The 18204-nt window shown below is 62.8% G+C and overlaps 1 protein-coding gene across 2 annotated transcripts; it reads left to right on the forward strand.

Annotated features, from left to right (window-relative positions):
• The first annotated feature begins 74 nt into the window (after positions 1-74).
• TOLLIP (toll interacting protein) lies at positions 75-16204 on the forward strand. Of its 2 annotated transcripts, XM_032490259.1 has the most exons (6): positions 83-259; positions 7930-8079; positions 9144-9326; positions 10140-10292; positions 11067-11157; positions 14105-16204. In XM_032490259.1, exons 1-6 carry the CDS (start codon positions 227-229, stop codon positions 14314-14316), a joined length of 822 nt encoding a protein of 273 aa, XP_032346150.1. In that variant the 5' UTR covers positions 83-226; the 3' UTR covers positions 14317-16204. The 2 variants fall into 2 exon arrangements, with proteins under 2 accessions (XP_032346151.1, XP_032346150.1); XM_032490260.1 differs by lacking the exons at positions 9144-9326; positions 10140-10292; positions 11067-11157 and having other exon boundaries at positions 75-259; positions 14105-14312.
• Positions 16205-18204: the final 2000 nt, after the last annotated feature.

An 18204-nucleotide genomic window follows, 5' to 3' on the forward strand; every position in this document is an offset into this window, starting at 1 on the left:
GGGGGAAGCGACTGCGCAGGCGCCCGGCGAGAGCGCGCGTGCGTGCGCGACGCCGGAAGGGGCGGTGCGGCGCTGCGCCTGCGCAGTGCTCAGCACAGGGGCGGGGCCGGCCGTCAGCTGACTGTGGCGGCGGCGGCCTCGCGGGACCACCGACGGTTCGTGGCTCCGCGCGGAGGGTCGCCGGCCCGTCAGCTCTCTGCGGGCGAGGCGCCGAGCCGGTCAGACCATGGCGACCACCGTCAGCACGCAGCGCGGGCCGGTAGGCTCCGGCCGTGGGCAGGCTCCACGGCCTCTGGGCACAGGGGAGGGCTCGACGCCGGGCTCTGGGCGAGCAGGAGGGAGTCCCCGGTGGGGGAGGCCCCGGGTCCCTGTGGGTCCCGAGTCGGGGAGGCCCCGGGTCCCGGTGGGTCCCGGGTTGGGGAGGCCCGGCTCCCGGTGGGTTCCCAGTGGGGGAGGCACGGCTCCCGGTGGGTCCCCGGTCGGGGAGGCCCGGCACCCCGGCAAGGAGGCCCCGGACCCGGTGGGTCCCTCTGTAGAGAGGCGCTCTGAACTCTGGATGGGTGGAAGGCCTGTCATCCTTTCTGCCCGCAGGCAGGGTGAGGCTCCCAGGCTCAGCTGTGTCCCCAGTTAGTGACCGTTTCTCAATCGCTCGGTTTCTTCAGTGACAAGTGGGGGTTGGGAGTGGAGAGCTGGGCGTGCCCCTCACCCCTAGCCCTCTCGCCGTGTCCCCAGGGCACCGCTCGCTGTGTCTCTGCAGGAGCACGAGTACAGACGGCTCAGGTCGGCTCCAGCCGCGCGTTCAGGCTGGGTTGGGTGGGTCCTCGTGAGTAGTGAAGCTTTTATCAAACGCAGCTGTAAACGTGCAGTAGGTGGACACCCGGGTCCTGCTGAGTGGGAATGAGGCTCCTCTGACGTGACACTTTGATGTGCCTTCCCTCAGAACGTCCGCTGCTGAGTGTAAGCTGATGAATCTTGTTTGGGCTTCTGCCGACCGGAAAAGAAGCCTTTCCACAGAAGGTGATTCTGAGTTTGAGGAAGACCCAGGTCTTGTCAGAAGCCCTTCAGGCACAGAGGCTCTTCCTGAGCATTTGGATTGGACCTGACAGCACTTCCTGTCAGACCGGGGTGTGGGGACGTCCCAGAGTCAGGAGAGGGATTTTCCGGACCCTGATTTTCAGCGTCTGTGTGTCTCCATCGTCACTGCGTACCATGAGTTACCGCAGGTTGACTGTCAGCAATGTCTCATTTGTACACAAGTGGCTCATCAGAGAAGCAAGGGACCCAATCAGGGCCTCCCCTGGGAGCAGTGGTGTGGCCGTCAGGCAGCACGGCCCCGGTCCTGGCCTGTCGCAAGTCCTCGGCCTGCTGGGATCTCGGTGCGCTCGTCTAGAACTCACACGGTGACGACGGACGCGTTGCAGGCAAACCCCGGGGGCCGGGTTCAGTGCGGGTGATCCCCTCCTTCTGCGAGGGAGTTAGCAGCCCCCGCTGCAGTGGGAACCAGGCATCAGAGGGTGTTTGGACTTGGGGCCTGTGCTGTTGAAGGCCTGGTCTGTCTGACCAGCCTCGTGCTCGTTGCTCTCCGGCATGTTCACTTGCAGCCAGCGTGGCCGTAGATCCCACATGGAGACCAGCAAGTGTCTGCAGCGTGCTCTGCACGGCCTGTACGAGTGCAGTAAGGTTAGGTCTGGGCTCCAGGGTCCCTGCGACTCACCCACCATGCGGTTGACATTAGTGTCTGGGCAACATGGTGCAGCGGTCACCAGTGTGGTGCGTGCCGTCGGGATGTTCCACATGGGGACGGTCGCATTCAGACCCATGGGTCTGAACTCAAGTTGGGGTGAGCAGTGGCCCACCTGGGCTGGGGTCAGGAGGAAGGATCATTTGACCTGGGACTGGAGAGGGAGCTGGAGTTGGGAGACGGGTGTGAGGAGAGAGCAGGGAAAGCAGACCCAGACAGGGTCTGGGGGTTGGAAGGTCCTGGGAGGCGGTGCCTCCTGGCATGGGCCTGCCGGACCCCGAGGCCTGTGGGTGCAGGCGGATCTGGCACTGACTTTGATCTGATTGCCACTGTGCACTTTTCTTTTTTTTTAACGTTTTTGCCTGGCCCACACCATCTGGCTCCCACACCTTCCCGCCAACCTGCTCCTGTCTGGGTTAGCCGTCCTTGTGGGGGCCTTTTTGGCAGTTTCCAGCGCCGTAGAGCCCTTCCCTTTGTGGTCAGCAGAGTCTGGTGGAGGCCTCTTCTCTTTGCCGGGTGCACAGACTTCGTGTTGCCTGAGACCCCGCTGGCTGCCGTGTGCGTGTGGCTGTGGGCCGAAGCCAGGAATCCAGCCGGGCTGGTGGAGGGAGTTGGCAGGCGCTCCCCTGCTGGGTCCGTGTTGGGCAGCTCCCCTGAATGTCAGCCCACTGCCCGCAGGACAGGGTTCAGCCAGGGTGCCCGGAGCCTGGGCTCACGCTCTTTCGGGCCCTCTCTGAAGTCTGACTGTCGCCTCCTGCTTGTTGTGAAGGAGTGACAGGCACAGTCTTTGGGCACGTGAAGGCGGAGGAGGATCTGACCGGTCTGGGAGGTTCCCCCTGTGCTTGAGGGGGAGCCTGCTAGGAGTGTGCCTAAAGTTCCAGGAGACCGGCTGTCTGTACCTTCTGGGCAGAGTGTTTCCTGAACGGCCCTGAGGTTGCTCAGCCCTGTGCTTTTGGCCCAGTTTTTGCAATGTGGATGTTTCTGTTCTGACAAGCCTTCTCCAGCCAGTGCACCTGCCAGTCCACACCCTATTAAAAAGCACCTGATGGGCACCCCCAGGAGTAGTTGTGTGGGCCTGCCTTCCACAACAGGACTCGGTGGGGGTTTGTAGTACCCCTGCTTCTGACCATAGCGCTGCTCCTGTCAGCTCCCGGGCCAAGGTTAATGCTTGCTTGGAGGCCAAGATGTGCGGGCCTGTCCGTTGAGTCCAGGCTGATAGGAGCTGATAAGGACCAGTTGTCCTGCTGTCCTGCTGTGGGGGCCCCTTCGTCCTGTCTTTCCCCTGTGAGACCTGAGGTAAGCTGTCGGGTGGCCCGTGGTGTCCAGGTCCTCGGCAGCCTTGCACATGTTGGTAACTGTTGCTGCGCCTGACTTCATGGGGGACAGCGAAGGCTGACACTGACCTGTGTCACTTGCTCTGTGTTTACTGACTGGGACTGTGAGGATGACGCGTCTCCACCGCCAGCACTGTCTGGCTGCCCTCGAGCACAGCCTGCACGGGAGAGGCAGGGTGCGCGCCGAGCGCTCTGTCTTTGATCTCCAGCATCCAGAGGTCGGAGCTCATTCTCTCTAGGCTGTGCCTGCCTTCCTCTGCCCCAGCACCACTGCGAGCCCAGCTGTCGGCCTGCGGTGTTCATCACTTCTTGCTCCGGGCACGCCCCTTCCCGCTGGCCCGAGTCCTGCCCCTCTGGGTCCCTGTGAGCTCTGCTTTTTCTGAGGCTGAGTTCGGAGAGCACCCGGGTTTAGACTGGCCCCGTCTTCCTGTAAGTCGCACCTTTTCACATGCATCAGCCCTGCTGGCCATGCACCAGCCTCTCTTGTTGGGTCCGATGCTACCTGGAGAGCCCAACTTCCTTTTAGGGAGCGTTTGCCTGGGGAGTTGTACGTTCTTGGACTTCCCTCTGAACGTTGGTGTCGGACTGGTTTGTCGTCAGCAGCACAGAGCTGGATTGTTAAAGGTCAGGTCTGGGCTGTCTGTCTTTGTATTTTAACTGGAACACGTTAAACAGTCTTATGTGCGTAGCTGTACGCATGCCCTTCCCGCCCACCATGTTCTTTTGTGCTTTTGTTTCTTTTTCTCTTCTTGCCTTCTTTTGGGTTGAATAAATATAGTTTTTTTAAGCTCCATTTTTTGGTCTCTGCTGGTTTGGGAAACGTGTATTTTAACTCTGCTCTGTTTGTGGTTATCCTGGAAATTTTATCAAGCAGACTTATCAGGATCTAAGGTTAATCGTTAGAATTACCATCGTGCTGGTCAGCTTGTGCCTCGGTGGCCGTCCCAGCGTGGTGGTTGTGTGCGGAGGCGCTGCTTTGTTTACCCTCCTTCCAGGAGGACGTTGTTGTTCTGAGCTGGGGCCTGTTCAGATGCGCTCGTACACGTGTGCTTTCTCTGATTCCTGAAAGGGGCTCCCGCTTGGGGTCCCGGGTTGACAGTGTCCTGCTCCCAGTCCGCGGAGGCCTTTCTTCTGGCTCTGCGGCTTCTGTAGAGCAGGCAGCAGTTGACTGTGCCCTGGCTCCCCGGCCCCTCCCGCCCCCGCGTCTCTTCCCTGAATTCCGAGCGCCCTCTGGCCCCTCTTCCCGCAGTGGCGACATCCACGCGGGAGTTCGCGTCAGTCACTCGGGTCCCGGTGCTGCTCTCACTTTGATCTCTGCGACTCGGTGTCCTCACGTGGACGCCTTTCTCCCGCGGTGCCTGCTGGCCCAGCCGGCCTGGAGGGAGGACCTGGCTGTCAGCTGCTCGGTCCCTGTGAGTTATTTGTCATGCCTCAGAAAACTGGCCACCCCGCCTTTCGTACGCACGGCTCCCCTTCTGCACGCCTCCTACCGTTTATTTTTGCTTCACCTACAGCTGGACGGTGGGAGCTGGGGCGGGGGTGTCGAGTGTGGGGGCTGTGGGCCCCAGGAGGGAAGCCGCCTGTGCTTTGAGGGACTAGGGGGTGACTGAGCAGGCAGGGGGCACGGCGGTGGCTAGTCTGGGCTGTTTGTCCTGGAGCACAGATGAGAGCGGCCCCTTCCTGCCCAGGTCACTGTCTTCCCTCGGGGATCTCGGCTGGTGCCAGCCCCCCCCCCCCACGTGACGGTGACTGTCTCCCCCCAGCCTTCCTTCCTGAGTTCCACGTCCATGCATTCCATGGCTCCTTGCGTCTCCCTGGAATGTTCCAGACGTCACAGACAGACCAGCCCCCTCCTTCCTCAGACCCCCCCCCCCCCACTTTGTCCTATTCAGTTGGGCAACACTTCCATCCTTCTTATCGCTCAGGCCAAAACCTCAGGTGGCCTGGCCTCTTCTGCGCCCCTCTGGAACTCATGCCCGGCCCACTCTGCCTTCCAAGCACATCCAGAATCTGGTTCTTTCTCAGTCTCTGCACCACCCACACACAGCCACACTTGCTCAGCTGGTCCGCCTGCTGTTATATCCCGCAGCCAGGTGCCAGGCAGAGCCAGACGTGTGGTGCAGCACGCCCCGGCTCCCCGCCCGCCCTGGGTTCCCCACCTGCCCCGGCTCCCCACCCGTCCCCAGGTTCCCCATCTGCCCCAAATGCCCATCTGACCCGGGTTCCCCACCTGCCCTGGGTTTCCCACCTGCCCCAACTGCCCATCTGCCCTGGGTTCCCCACCTACCCTGGCTACCCACTCGCCCTGGGTTCCCCAGGTTCCCCACCTGCTCCCTTCCTCTCCTCTCTGAGAGTCAGAGCCCCTGGCCACCACTCCTGGCTGCCTGTCCCCCTGCCTCTGACCTCCTGCTCTCCCTCCCTGGCTCGCTGTGTTCCAGCCACCTCCCCGTTCCTCCACCTGCCAGGCAGGCTCCTCCCCACGTTCTGCATGATGACCCCTCCCCGCCAATCAGGTCTTCGCTGAGATGACATCTTCTCCACGAAGCCACCTGTGTGTATTTACAGTGCCGCCACTTTCCACACACAGTTAATTGGCTGATACTCGTTTGTGTTCTTTCGTTAAAACACACGCATCGTGAGAGCAGTGATCATTTCCCTCGGCTTCATGTGTGACGGTTCCATGGAGCTCACAGAGCGTCTGCCCATCTGTCCCAGCCCTCGGGCCCCCTCAGTACTTTGGTAGGGCTGGGGATGTTCCATCTCAGCTGACACCCGGGTCCTGGGCCAGCGTGAGGGCTGTGGAGCTCTGGCCGAGACCCCGTGGAAACCACTGGTTGTCCCGCCAGCTTTCCTGGTCTGGTCCTTGCTTGGGGACTGTGGTTGTCCTCTCTCTCTCATCGGTTTTCCAGCATCTTCGTGCTCGTTAACACCACGGCCCCTCAGTCCCCTGGTGCAGAAGCTGTGTGGGCGGCGGGCTCCGGCAGAGTCGGGACATCCAGATGTTTTGGCCTTGAGTAGCCCATCCTGATGTGGGTAGTCTGGAAGGTTGGGGAAGGCGTGGGTGATAGGAATAGGGGAGGGGGCTGGGTTTATAGAGTAATGTAAGACCACCCTGACCCACCCCTGCCCTGGGCCTCAGCCCTGCTGCTGTCTCTGGCGGGAGAGCGGGTGTGGGTGCCCCCACGTTGTGCCTTCAGGCAGAGCCGGCCCCACAGACGCTCCGAGTACCGGCTCATCCTTCCCCGCTCCTGACCTCACTGCCAGCCCTGAGAGCCCAGAGGCTCCATGGGGGGTGTGTTTGGGAGGGGGCCAGGCTCTGTTCTGGGTGCTTGTGTTTCCGGGACACCAGCAGGAACTGGCCGTTGGTGTGTCCTCAGCATCTCAGCCCTCCTGGCGGGGTGGGGGGCAGGGCGCAGGGGGTCACCACGGGCCTTCCTTGCAGGGCACGCCCTGGGACCTGTCTAGCTGTGCCACATGCCTGGGAAACGCTGCAGTGACGCCCTCAGGAGGGAAGGTGTTGTGTCCCTCTCTTGGCAACCCCAGGCCTCTGGGCACCCGCTGGGCCCACTGGGCTGTGAGAAGTGCCCCCCACCCCCGATGGGTCCTTGTGATGCAGAGCGTGTGTGGAACAGCTCCTCTGGTGGCTCCGAGCAGCTCCCAGATGGGGTCAGGCCGAGCCAGGCTGGTGGGTGCAGAGGTGGGGGGAGCCCCAGGCAGGTCCCGAGTGCGTCCACTTCCACCAGCGCCGTGGGGTGTGTGTGGTCTGTGGGCCTGGGATGGGGAAGGAGGCGAGCCCAGGCCTCTGTAGGGATCCTCAAAAGGAATGGTGGTGCAGGCTGTGAGCTCCGTGAGCACAGAGCCTTCTGCAGCCTGCTGGACGCCATGTCGCTGGGCGGCCCAGGGCACCAGGTGCCGTCTGGTCTGCGCAGGAGAGGCCTCAGGGTCCAGGGCGTCTGGACATCCAGGTGGTCTCTGGTGGCTGCTGTCTGTAAACAGTTGCCAAAAGTCCTGCAACACCCTGGGGTCTTCCTTTTGGTGTTTCCTGAAATTGCGCGGTTCTTCAAGGCCCTCGGCTGGGGTCTGTGGCGTCCCTGGGCAGTGACAGCGGGCCAGGGCCACCGCAGGCAGTGCCTGGCCCTTGGGGCTGTGGCTCCGGTCCCCCTAGCAGCCAGGCCTCCTGCCGTGGGTCCTGCGGCTTCTCTCTTCCCTTCATCTGGGCTCTGCTTACACTGTGACTCCTCCAGCCCTCTTCCCACGCCTCCTGGAAAGAGCAGAGTCATTGAACTGGGGGTCACGGCACCCTGGGTCAGGCCAGCCTGGCCGTGCGGCCCACCCTCCAAGCTCATCTCTGCTGGTGGAGCCCTGACCAACTCTTGCTCAGTCTCCTCCCGTTTCCTTGGGAGACGCCACTCCCTTGGAGCCGTCCCATCACTCCTGTCTCTCCAGGGCTGAGTCTTGGGGGCTTCTTGCTGTTAATCCATTGGCTTCTTTTTGTCTTCGGGGCATTCTTGTATGTGAACCGTTTCTCGTGCAGATGTTTGAAGGGCTTCAGCCCAGAGACCTCTCCAGGTCCCGAGATCACCCGTTGGTTTGTTGGACAGGCCTTGCTGGCAGCCGTCCTGGTACCAGGAAAGGGATTGTGGACTCGCGGTCAAGAGCAAATGGAGCCTGAGATCGGCCCCACCGGCCGGCTAGCGCGCAAGACCGGCCTCTGGGCAGAACCGTGATGGAGGGAGGCCCTTGGAGCAAGAGAGGGGCCCTGCTCTGGAGAGTGCAGGCCCCCGGGAGGGGTCCGCAGGCTGTGGAGACCCCGAGCCTACGGCCCCGCCCCCGACGCCCGCCTTGCCCCCGCAGGTGTTCATCGGGGAGCTCCCGCAGGACTTCCTGCGCATCACGCCCACGCAGCAGCAGCAGCAGATCCAGCTGGACGCTCAGGCGGCCCGGCAGCTGCAGTGCGGAGGGGCGCTGGGCAGTGTGGGCCGCCTCAGCATCACCGTGGTGCAGGTGCGTGCTGGCCAGATGCGCTCTCAGGGTGTCAGGGGCGCTGCCGTGTTGCTCCTGCATCTCTGGGAGGCAGAGACGTCTGTCCGTCCGTGTGTCCCCGCTAGGCACCAGAGTTCTGTAGTTTGGGCTTCATGTTTAAGCCCACGTGAGCAGGTACCCCCCTGACAGATAGCCTCCCTCCTCCGTGGGCGTTCGTGTTTCCTCCCACAGACTCTTCCCTCGTCCCAAGCAGCCCTCTGGCTCTACTGGGCCCACGGCCCATGTAAGATGTGGGTGGGCCCCTCGGACTCCAAGGCCTGTGATGCCCGAGTGAGTTGCCTGCACCCTGGCCCCATGTGGTGGTGGCCAGGGATGTCACTCCCGAGAGACGCCCCCTCGTGAAGGGAGGTGGGGCACCAGCCCAGTCACCATCTGGGGCACAGAAAGGGCCCTGGCCAGGCCTCACGTCTCCCGGACGCCCTGTCCCCTGCTGGCTGTGGCTGCCCTCTGCACATTCTTCCTCCTCCTGGGGGTGGGGGGACGACCCCCTGTCCGGCAGCTCTCTGGTGTGTCCTTATTACAGAGACACACCACCGAGCATGGATTTCTCCCCGTTCTTGGTGCCCAGAGGCCAGCTGTCCACGGGCTTGATCCCAGGACCCACAGACACCATGGTCCATGGATGCTCCAGCCCCGTGTGTGAAGTGGGGCAGCTTTGCACGTGCTCCTGGGTGCTGTAGGTCATCCCTGGGTCCCTCTGCATCACCTAACACCACGGATGCTACGTGAATAGCTGCTGTACAGTTTAAAGCCATATAAATACTGCCGGAGTGGCAAATTCAAGTTTTGCTTTGTGAAACTTTCTGGAATTTTTTTCCTTAATGTTTTTGATCTGTGGTTGGTTAGGCCCATGGATGTGGAGGGCCCATTCTGCAGCTAGAACTGTGAACTGTGCTCTGGTGGGTTTGAGTAGCTGGGTGGACACCAGAAGACGCTGGAGTGGAGGGTGAGAGGTTGGGCCCCGCAGCCTAGCCTCAGCTCTCATCTGACGGCCGCCCCCTTCCTGTACCTCGGCTCCTTTTCAGGCCAAGTTGGCAAAGAACTACGGCATGACCCGCATGGACCCCTACTGCCGGCTGCGCCTGGGCTACGCGGTGTACGAGACGCCCACGGCCCACAACGGCGCCAAGAACCCGCGCTGGAATAAAGTCATCCAGTGCACGGTGCCCCCGGGCGTCGACTCCTTCTACCTAGAGATCTTCGATGAGGTGAGGGCGCTGCCCGCCCGGGGCCCCTCGGGGGCAGCTCCGTCTGGCCCTTTGGCTTGTGCACTCGGGGCTTTTTAGGGCTTGGTGGCAGCTGTCCTGATGTCCCCAGCATTGGTGAAAGGCGCGTGTTCACTGCAGATCCTTCGAACTTACATTCGGATGCGGCACCTCTGTGACAGCAGGTGCCCCGGGCTCTGTGCCTGCCAGGCAGATCAGGCAGCTGCTATCTGCGGGTGCGGGTGTGATGTGGGTCGGCACCGTGCTGGGTGGATATAGGCCTCTATGGTTGGGTCGCGTGAACCTCCCAAGTGTCCCTGGTGTGTCCGATGGCTGCGCTGGGCTCTTTCCCAGCCTGTCCTCCAAATGCCTGTCTGGGAGTGTCCCACAGCTTCTGAGGCCGGGCCAGGGTGGCCCCGGTGGCGCTGGTTGGCGGACGAGGGCTCGGAGGGCTCAGAGTGGGCAGCAGGGCTGAGACGGTCCCTGTGGGCTCTGCCCTGCTCGAGTGCCCTCCTCACCCTGCCTCTCCGGCCCGCAGGGTCGGGGTAAGGGAAGGGTGGAGGTGCGGTGAGCTGGGGGAGCGCGTCCCAGCGCTCGCTGGTTGGAAGGGGTGAGTGCAGTGGTCCAGTGGGTCCTCCCTTCTCCCTGGACCCACAGAGGGTGGAGAGAGGGGGCACCCTGCCTGGAGGGCTGGAGGATCCCAGGGGATGGGCTCTGAGGGGTGGGGCTTCAGGAGACCATTGTCGGGATGGTGCGCAGGGACAGGCACCCGTGGGGATCCCACTAAGTGCTGTTTCCCTGTGGTCCCTCCCTCAGCGGGCCTTCTCCATGGACGACCGCATCGCCTGGACGCACGTCACCATCCCCGAGTCGCTGAAGCAGGGAAAGGTGGAGGATGAGTGGTACAGCCTGAGTGGACGGCAGGGTGACGACAAGGAGGGCATGATCAACCTGGTCCTGTCCTACACGGTGAGGGCGGGGTGGGGGGGGGGACACGGCCAGCTTGGTCCTGTCTTACGTGGGGAGGGCTTCCTCTGGGCTGTGCAGCCTCAGGTCCCCAGGCTTTTGCCTGGCTCCACCCTCAGTGCCCCTGCTCCTCTGGGACCCTTGGGGGACAGGGGGACAGGGTTAGGTGTCTAGATCTGGGGTTCCTGCCACCTCCTTTGTGTCCTCCAGGTGGTGTTACTGTTGTTGTTTTAGCTTTTAGTCCAAGGTGTTCCCACGCGCGCTCATCCCCCAGCTTGGAAGGTCACCGTCTGTCCTCTTGTTTCAACCCCCACCTCCTGGTCTGGACCGTTCTAAAGCGGGTCCCAGCACCGGCGTGCTTTCAGTTGTGCACGTCTCATTGCACACCCTTAGCAGGTGTTTCCACGGAGACAGGGTCGTCGTCATGCTTAGTTAAGCGGCTGAAACCAGAGATAGGCCGTCGTGAATCGTCACAGGTGTTGACCCGGAAGCTTGCGCTTGGGTTTACGTCGTTGAATTGTGTTCTCTTTTTGTCACATCTCGGTCGGCTGTGGCTCAGTAGGTCTGAGGAGCACTCAGCCGAGGCATTCTCCTCCTGCTCCCCCAGCAGAGCAGTGCTGGGGTGTTGTCAGCGTGGGCCGGGCGTCCGACGATGATTCACGAGGCTCTGGGCCCTGTGCTGCCCCTCCTCATGTGGTTCTGTTGAGGCGGGAAGTGATGAGGTTGGGATGTGCCGTGTTCCTCTGTGACCCCCTGATCATCTTTGTTGTATTTCAGTCGCTGCCGGCTGCCATGGTGATGCCGCCTCAGCCTGTGGTCCTCATGCCCACCGTGTACCAGCAGGGCGTCGGCTACGTGCCCATCACAGGTGTGTGCTGCTGCTCTCCTGGGCGTGTCCCCAGGGACAGCGTCAGAGGGGGTGGTGGGTGCATGGGGATCCGGAGCCTGGGGCCAGGGTCTGGTGCTGTGTTTGAATTTCTTATGCATATGTCAAGAATAGAATTTGTTTTTTCCCTAACCGTGGACACAAATGAGGTGAGCTGAAATTTACAGAGATGTAGAAGTGCAGTTTCTGAACATTTCAGCGCGTGAGTTACCGCCACTCGAGGTCACGTTCCTAGGAAGTTGGGTGAGCTGTGTGCACCGACGTTAGTGTTTCTGTCCTGCTTATTTACCTCTGCGAGTCAGCAGCCGGGGGCAGCGCAGCAGAGTGGAGCTGGATCCGCGTGGCTTTCATGCCTTTGAATTTTCCACCTGACATTGGCCTGCTGGTCAGCTCCACTCTGGCCTTGGCGGTGACTGGACTCAGCTAGGTTCCCACGTTTGCGGCCATAAAACCAGGCAGGACTTGGGCAGTGGGAGGCCCAGGGGCACAGGGGAGACCAGGTGTGGACGAAGATGCCATGTGCCCGTCCCCAAAGTTCTAGACCCACGGTCCAGCCACTGCCTTCTAGGGTGAGGTGTGGACCTCACGTGAGGGCCCCATGTTCACTGCCCTCGAAGCCACCTGCCTCCCAGCTTGAGACCTGAGACCGTCCCCAGGTTGAAGGGAACTGGGCTGCAGAGAGTCAGGGTTTCGTCTCTGCTGTTCCCAGAAGTGCCGGTGGTGGGAGTGTGACCCCAGCAGCAGGTTTGTGTCCGCCATGCAGACGAGGGGAGGTGGGAGGCGGTGCCAAGCGAAGCTGTCCGCTGTCACTCTGGGTGACTGGGGATTGTTGAAATCCTGACCTCAGGATTCCGCGTCCTGGCTCCACCCTGCACCCAGGTTTGGTTTGACAGTTGGTGTGGGTGTCTTGCCAGTGAGCCCGGTGGCGGGAAGCACGTGGGTGCCAAGCTTGGATTTTTCCTGCTTGCTGGCGGGGCCATGAGTTCACGTGGTTTCTGTCCATTCCCTCTGCCCCACCTCTCGCAGGTACATGGATGGAGCCCCTGTCCCCACCTGCGTCCTTGTCTGCAGCACTGATGGGGGCCATCATTCCTGGGGTGGGCGCTGGGGGCTCTGGGCCATGTTGTGTGCAGCCCGGGGGGCTGTGTGCCCTTGCTGGCTCAGCCTGGAAACCAGTAGGCTCCCAGGAAGATGACGGGGAGGAGCCTCCCTCTTGGAGCTCCGCTGCCTCCACCTGCCCAGCCCCAGGGCACTGTCTTGGGTACCACCGAGGCCCCAGTGCTCTGTCCCGTTCCCTGAGATGCCCCCTGCCAGCCCCAGCACATCGACTCTTGAGGCTTCCAGGGGGGTTTGACACACGTCCAGGGTGTTAAGTTGGTGGTTCAGGAACATGCCCCGTTTCACGGGATGCCCGCACAGCCCTGGGCACTGCCTATAGGACGCCATCCCTGAGGTGAACTGGCCAGGCCTCCGAGGGGCTATGGGTTTGCAGAGACGCCTCCTCCACCGGCTTTCCACTCCCGTTTCAGCGTAAGGATGCTGGGCAGAGCAGGTCTGCGGGGACCGTGGGTTCACCCGGCTGCCAGGAGGAGACCTGGGCACCGCGTCCCCTGCCGCGTGGGCGTCTGCCCTGCACGGTGTGGACCTCCCCGCCACGTGCGGGGCTCTGCCGACTGCCGGGCTTGACAGGGTGCTTGTCTTGGAGACGGGAGAGGCTGTGGCCTGACCCTCGTTCCCCGTGGGGAAGGCAGGAAGGGTCCTGGAGGCCGCCCCCGCTTTCCAGGTTTCACCTCCCTTCTCCCTGCTGCTGAAAGGTGGTGGGCAAGCCCCTTCCTGGCCCCAGACTCCTGCTCCCAGGACGACCTGGGGCCTGGTCTCACCAGGCTCGAGGGCCCCACCTGGGACCTGGGTGACCTCTCACCTTTCAGGACGTCAGGCCCAAAGGCCCGTGTGTGAGGTGTGTGGGCGGGTACTGGGCACAGTGTGGCCCAGGAGGGACCTGGGAGGGGATGTGAGCGCTGCTGCCAGCAGGTCTGCGCCCTTGTCCCAGGAGACGGCCGTGCACCCGCGGCCAGCTCCCACTGTTTGAGTGCCTATCAGCCCTTCCGCCGGTTCTGACTTGGGCAGCATGGGGCTGCCCCTAGGGCCTTCTGACTGCAGATGGGGAGAAGGCATCATGTCCTGAACTTGCTTCTCAGCCCAGCGCCCCCGGGGCCGGGTCGGGAGTGTGGTCTGTGCTATGTAAGAGGTGACGGGGTGGAGCCCCACTTCCTCTCTGGAGAGGTGCCCACTAGCTGCGGGGTTTCTCGCATGCCCCCCCGGGGTTTGTCTGGGCGTCCTTGCCTGGCACTGGCAGGCTGGCAGGGCCCAGCTCTGGCCCCCGCCCTCAGCCTGGATTTTCCAGTAGCTCAGACGTCGCAAGGTTCCTAGTTTATCACCCACGTCTGACAGGAGTGAAGGGAACGTAGTTGGCGTGAGGAGGTGACACCAGGAGCCCCCACTTGTAACTGGTGGGGCCGGCATCCAGGACCCCACGTGGAGACCTGGCACACAGCCGCCTGGTGCCCGTGAGCGCCTTGCAGGCTGTCTGCTGTCGCCCCGAGTGCTGTGCGGGAAGGGGCTGGTTTTGTGGCCCCTGGTCCGTGGTGGGAGTTGACCGTGTGGTGTAAGTGCCCTAGTTCCTTGGGGCCAGAGCCTGCAAGCACCTGTCCCCCACTGCCCCTGCTGTGCGGTGGGCTCGTGTGAGCTGCCGGACACTGGGTCCCCCCGAGCGCCCGGCCGGCTTCTGAGCTCGTGCTGGGAGATGAGATGGGGTCGGGACCGCTCTCCTCGGAAGGCCCATGGGACACGTCACTTCCTCCCTGTGGCCAGAGCTGGCCTGAGCGTCGGTGACGCTCTGCTGTCCCTGAACTTCGTCTTCTGCTTGCAGGGATGCCCGCCGTCTGCAGCCCCGGCATGGTGCCCATGGCCCTGCCCCCAGCCGTGAGCGCCCAGCCCCGCTGTAACGAGGAGGACCTGAGAGCCATCCAGGACATGTTCCCCAACATGGACCGGGAGGTGATCCGCTCCGTGCTGGAGGCCCAGCGAGGCAGCCGGGACGCCGCCATCAACTCCCTGCTTCAGATGGGCGAGGAGTCCTAGATGCGCCCCGGACCCGCGGGCCAGGCGTCCCCGGGAGCCCCGCCCCGAGCCGATTCCTGTGAAAGCGCTGTGCCCCCCCCTCCCCGACGTCCGCGTCCCCGCCCCCTCCCTTGCTGGTGCATGTGGCCTCGTCCCACGGCTGCTCTCGGCGTCGGTTGGGTTGGGTGGGTGGCTTCCCTCTTGCTTCACATCGGAGAAGAGCCGACCGTGGCGTGGCCCGTGTGCCCTCGCTGGCTCCCCGCCCCCGGGCGCATGTGTTCCCCCTCACGCCGCCCGGGGGGCTCTCCTGGGAGCGCCTGCCCCGCCAGGGCCTTGGCACTGAGCCGTCTCCGGTTTGATTGCTGGCCTGCGATGACGCTACCTGAGCCGGGAGACCCGTGAGTTTAAGGCACGTAGAGTCCGCGAGCAGCTGGCCTGGGGTTATTGTTAGAACTTTCAGGCTGAGGGCGCCTGTCCTTCCCTCGGTGTGCTCTGTGGCCTGCTGACCAGGGTCTGGGGTGGCCTCGCCCGTGGGCGTGCAGAGCCGTCGTCCTCAGCTCTGGAGGCCCCTGAAGTCTCTCCTGCTGTTCCACACCAAGTCTGCGCAGCGTGCTTCCGAGAGGCAGGGGTTGCAGCCCCTTGCTGTGACCCCTTCTTGCTGCAGAACCAGAGGCTGCAGGTGTGAGAAGTCGGTCCAGTACTTTGTTTTGTTTATTAAAGGGCATTTAGGAACCGCTGGCTCACTGCTGACGTTAATTTAAGAGCACGTGGGGCCCCCGTGCTGTCGCTTAGTCTGGATGACAGGGAGGACGTCTGGGGACCATGGGCACTTGAAGTCTTCCCTCGAGGCAGGTGGTGCCTGTGCAGTGTGGGCCGCACCCTGGCCCGGCTGCGGCCTCGGACGCAGAGGTTGGGGCAGGCTGGGTGACATTCACGAGAATCAGGTATCTGAGAAGTGTCTCGAAAGCGATGCACTTAGAATAACATGGGTGCTTGGGAGACGCACCTGGCGGCTGCAGTCCCTGCTCCATCCTTGGAGGCGCCCAGCCTTTGGACACGGAGGTGGATTCAGCAGCGTGGACTTCTGTGCAAGGTCAGCAGAGGGAGTCAGGACCTGAACTTGGTCCTTGCACCTACACACACAGGTTAGGTGTGATGTCGGCCAGAAAGGCTGCTTTCTGCCCCCGAGGGGTGCATCAGACCTGCTGTCCAGGCGGTGGCCCTGGGTGGGGACCTGCGTCGGGGGTTGGGTTTGGACCACGTGTGCCTTGCTGCAGACTTGCTCTCTGATGCTCAAGAGCACTGGGTGGGCGGCGGTGGCCCTGGTGTTAGGTGGTGACTGCAGGGCACAGGCGCGCCCCGCCTGCTCGCAGACATGCGGCCCCTGGGGCCTCTGTTTGTGGGGGGGAGGGGGGCGTGGCTTCAGGACAGGCCCCAAACCTGCCACTGCACCTCCCTTCCTGTGGACGCTGCTTCCGTCGCACATCACAGGGCGCACGTGGTGTGAAGCCTTCGTTAGTTAAATCAGACTCCCATCTGCTGTGGTCACAGTCGGGCCCTGTGTCGTGGGCGGTGCAGCCCGTCAGGGAGGCCTGCCCAGGCTCGGGCGCCCGCAGCTGCCGGGTCCGGGGGCCACAGTGCCTTGCAGGTTGTTGCTGCTCTGATGATCGCTCTGGGTCCAGTCCGGCCGTGTTGGTGAGGAGAGAAGCATTTCCAGCAGCCCCTCCCCCGTCCCCGCTCCCGCCCTGTCACAGGCCCTGGGGCGTCTGCTGTGCGATGTCTGCCGAAATGGTCCTGATCATTCTGTTGGGGTCCAATGTCCAGATTCCTCTTGGATCGTAAAATGTATTTTTACTTTCAGTCTTCTACTTTAATAAACGGTCTGTGTGAAAACAGAGACGTCAAGTCCTCCAGGGAGAGTCCGCCGGTTCTGTTCTGAGTGTTCTCAGCCTGAGTCACGACAAGCTGGGGTGCGGCGGTGGGCGTAAGCCCGCCAGCACACTGGACGCCGGCCTTGTGAGTGCGGGCAGGGAGCAAGGCTGGGTTCCAAACGTGAGCCTGAGAGGTTCACGCCGAGCATGGAGCGCGGAGGGCGGCGCTGTGCTGCTTCTCGCGGGCCTGTCTGTGGTTCTCTCCAGGCCATTGGATGTGGGAGCAGGGACAGAGCACGGGCCACAAGGCGTCTCCCGTCTGAGAGGGCCCCACGACCCCACCTCTTGGAGCCGGACCCCAAGCGGGACTTGGCTCAGGCTCGTGCCCCAGGGGTGCATTGGGGGTGGCCGGGCAGGGGGCACGCATGTGGAAGTGGGTGGACGCAGTCAGGTGTGTCCTGTCCCCCGCCCAGCCCTGAATCAGCAGCTGTTTCTCCAGCAGAAACGCTGTCCTCACCGAAGACATTGCACAGCCCAGGTGGAGGGTTGCGTGGAGCCCACCCCGGCCGCCCTCGGTCAGGCTCCCACATTGTGGGAGTGTGAGTGCTGTACACAACACTGAGATACAAGGGGCCCTTCTCCCCAGCAGCCCTGGCCCAGGCCGAGCGAGCTTCCTAGGTGTCCACCGCGTCGGGGACGGGCTCGTCTGCTGACACTGTGTCCCAGGCCAGCCCACGGCAGGCGCTCAGCCTAGAACAAGGGGTGGGGTCACAGCCTTCCCCATTGTGGGCCTCAGTCTACACTGCCCGTAGCCCCGGAAATTAAAGGGGGAAACCTGGTTGGTAGAAGGAAAGGCACCTTGTCCTGGAGGAGCCCAAGGTGGCCTCAGGGTTCCAGCTGAGATACGGAGTGGCCACTCATGGGCTCAGCCAGCACAGGAGGACACGGCCACAGAGCCAGGCCCCCCGGGATCACAGCAGCCAGTTTTCCTTTGAACCACGTGACAACTTAGTGTCATGAAAACGATAAACACAAAAGTGCAAGCAAGGATGGAGACTTCAAAGCACAGAAGCGCAGAACCAGCAGTAGAGCTGTTAGGAGTGAAAATGGAGCCGCCGGAGGCAGTCCCTTGACAGGTACCTTGTTAGCAGGGTGGACGTTGCTGGGGGGAGTGACCCAGCGGGGCCGAAGTCACGCACTGGACGCAGGGCCCAGGGGAGGCCAGGGGACAGCTGGCACCTCTGGTCGGGACTCAGGTGAGCCCCAGGGAACACGAGGTGAGTCTGCATTGAGTGTGGACCCAGCATGAAGCGGTGGTGCTCTGGGGCCCGGACAACGGGACACAAGGACTCTGGGCCCTACGCGGCCGGGGTCGGGCTGGCTGTGCGGGCGCTGGCAGGCGGGTTAACCGGGCCACGGTGGTGGAGACGCTCCCTTCCTTTAGGTGCTCTGGGCCACTCTGCCCCAGGTGGGGTTCTGGGGGTTGAGGGGGCATGGGATCGGGGCTCCCATCGGCCCCTCCTGCCACAGCAGTAGTCACTGACGGCGGGGGAGTCAGTGGGCAGCTTGTGCCAGCAGCTCAGCCTGTCCATCCTGGTCAGGGAAGTGACCAGTGCGTAGCTGGCCCCTTAAGCCCCAATTTTAGAGGGGCCTTGGTAGTGCTTTGGGTCCGTGGTGTCAGTGGTGGCCCCTTTATCCTGGGAATGAATGCCATGGGTCCCCCAGGAGGGGTTGGGGGCTTGCCCCTCCAGACACCTGCCTGGTGTCCTCTGGCCAGTGGTTCTGGTCTGAGGACTGCCTGGGTCTGGGCTCTGGGGGTTGGCCGAGGCCCCCACAAGGAGGGTGACAGCTGTCTGCGTGGTCATTGGATTCTGCTCTGAGTACGACAAGTACATCTTGTCGGCTGCCCGTCCAGCTTGCCCCAGTCACCACAGGGAGCCACGGCTTAGGGCATGTGAGTGCTTCTGGCCTTTTGCTCCTGGGGGAACCTCAGCCCCCACTCCCTTGCCCCTGCTGCTTGGGGACCAGACTTCAACGA

The sequence above is a fragment of the Camelus ferus genome, chromosome 10 (genome assembly GCF_009834535.1).
Source record: "Camelus ferus isolate YT-003-E chromosome 10, BCGSAC_Cfer_1.0, whole genome shotgun sequence".
NCBI classification, from domain to species: Eukaryota; Metazoa; Chordata; class Mammalia; order Artiodactyla; family Camelidae; genus Camelus; species Camelus ferus.

Coding starts and splice junctions, on each gene's coding strand:
- TOLLIP (XM_032490259.1), top strand. CDS start 227: ATGGCGACCACCGTCAGCACGCAGCGCGGGCCG. Junction 9,327..10,139: donor ACCTAGAGATCTTCGATGAG/GTGAGGGCGCTG, acceptor TCCCTCCCTCAG/CGGGCCTTCTCCATGGACGA. Junction 10,293..11,066: donor ACCTGGTCCTGTCCTACACG/GTGAGGGCGGGG, acceptor GTTGTATTTCAG/TCGCTGCCGGCTGCCATGGT.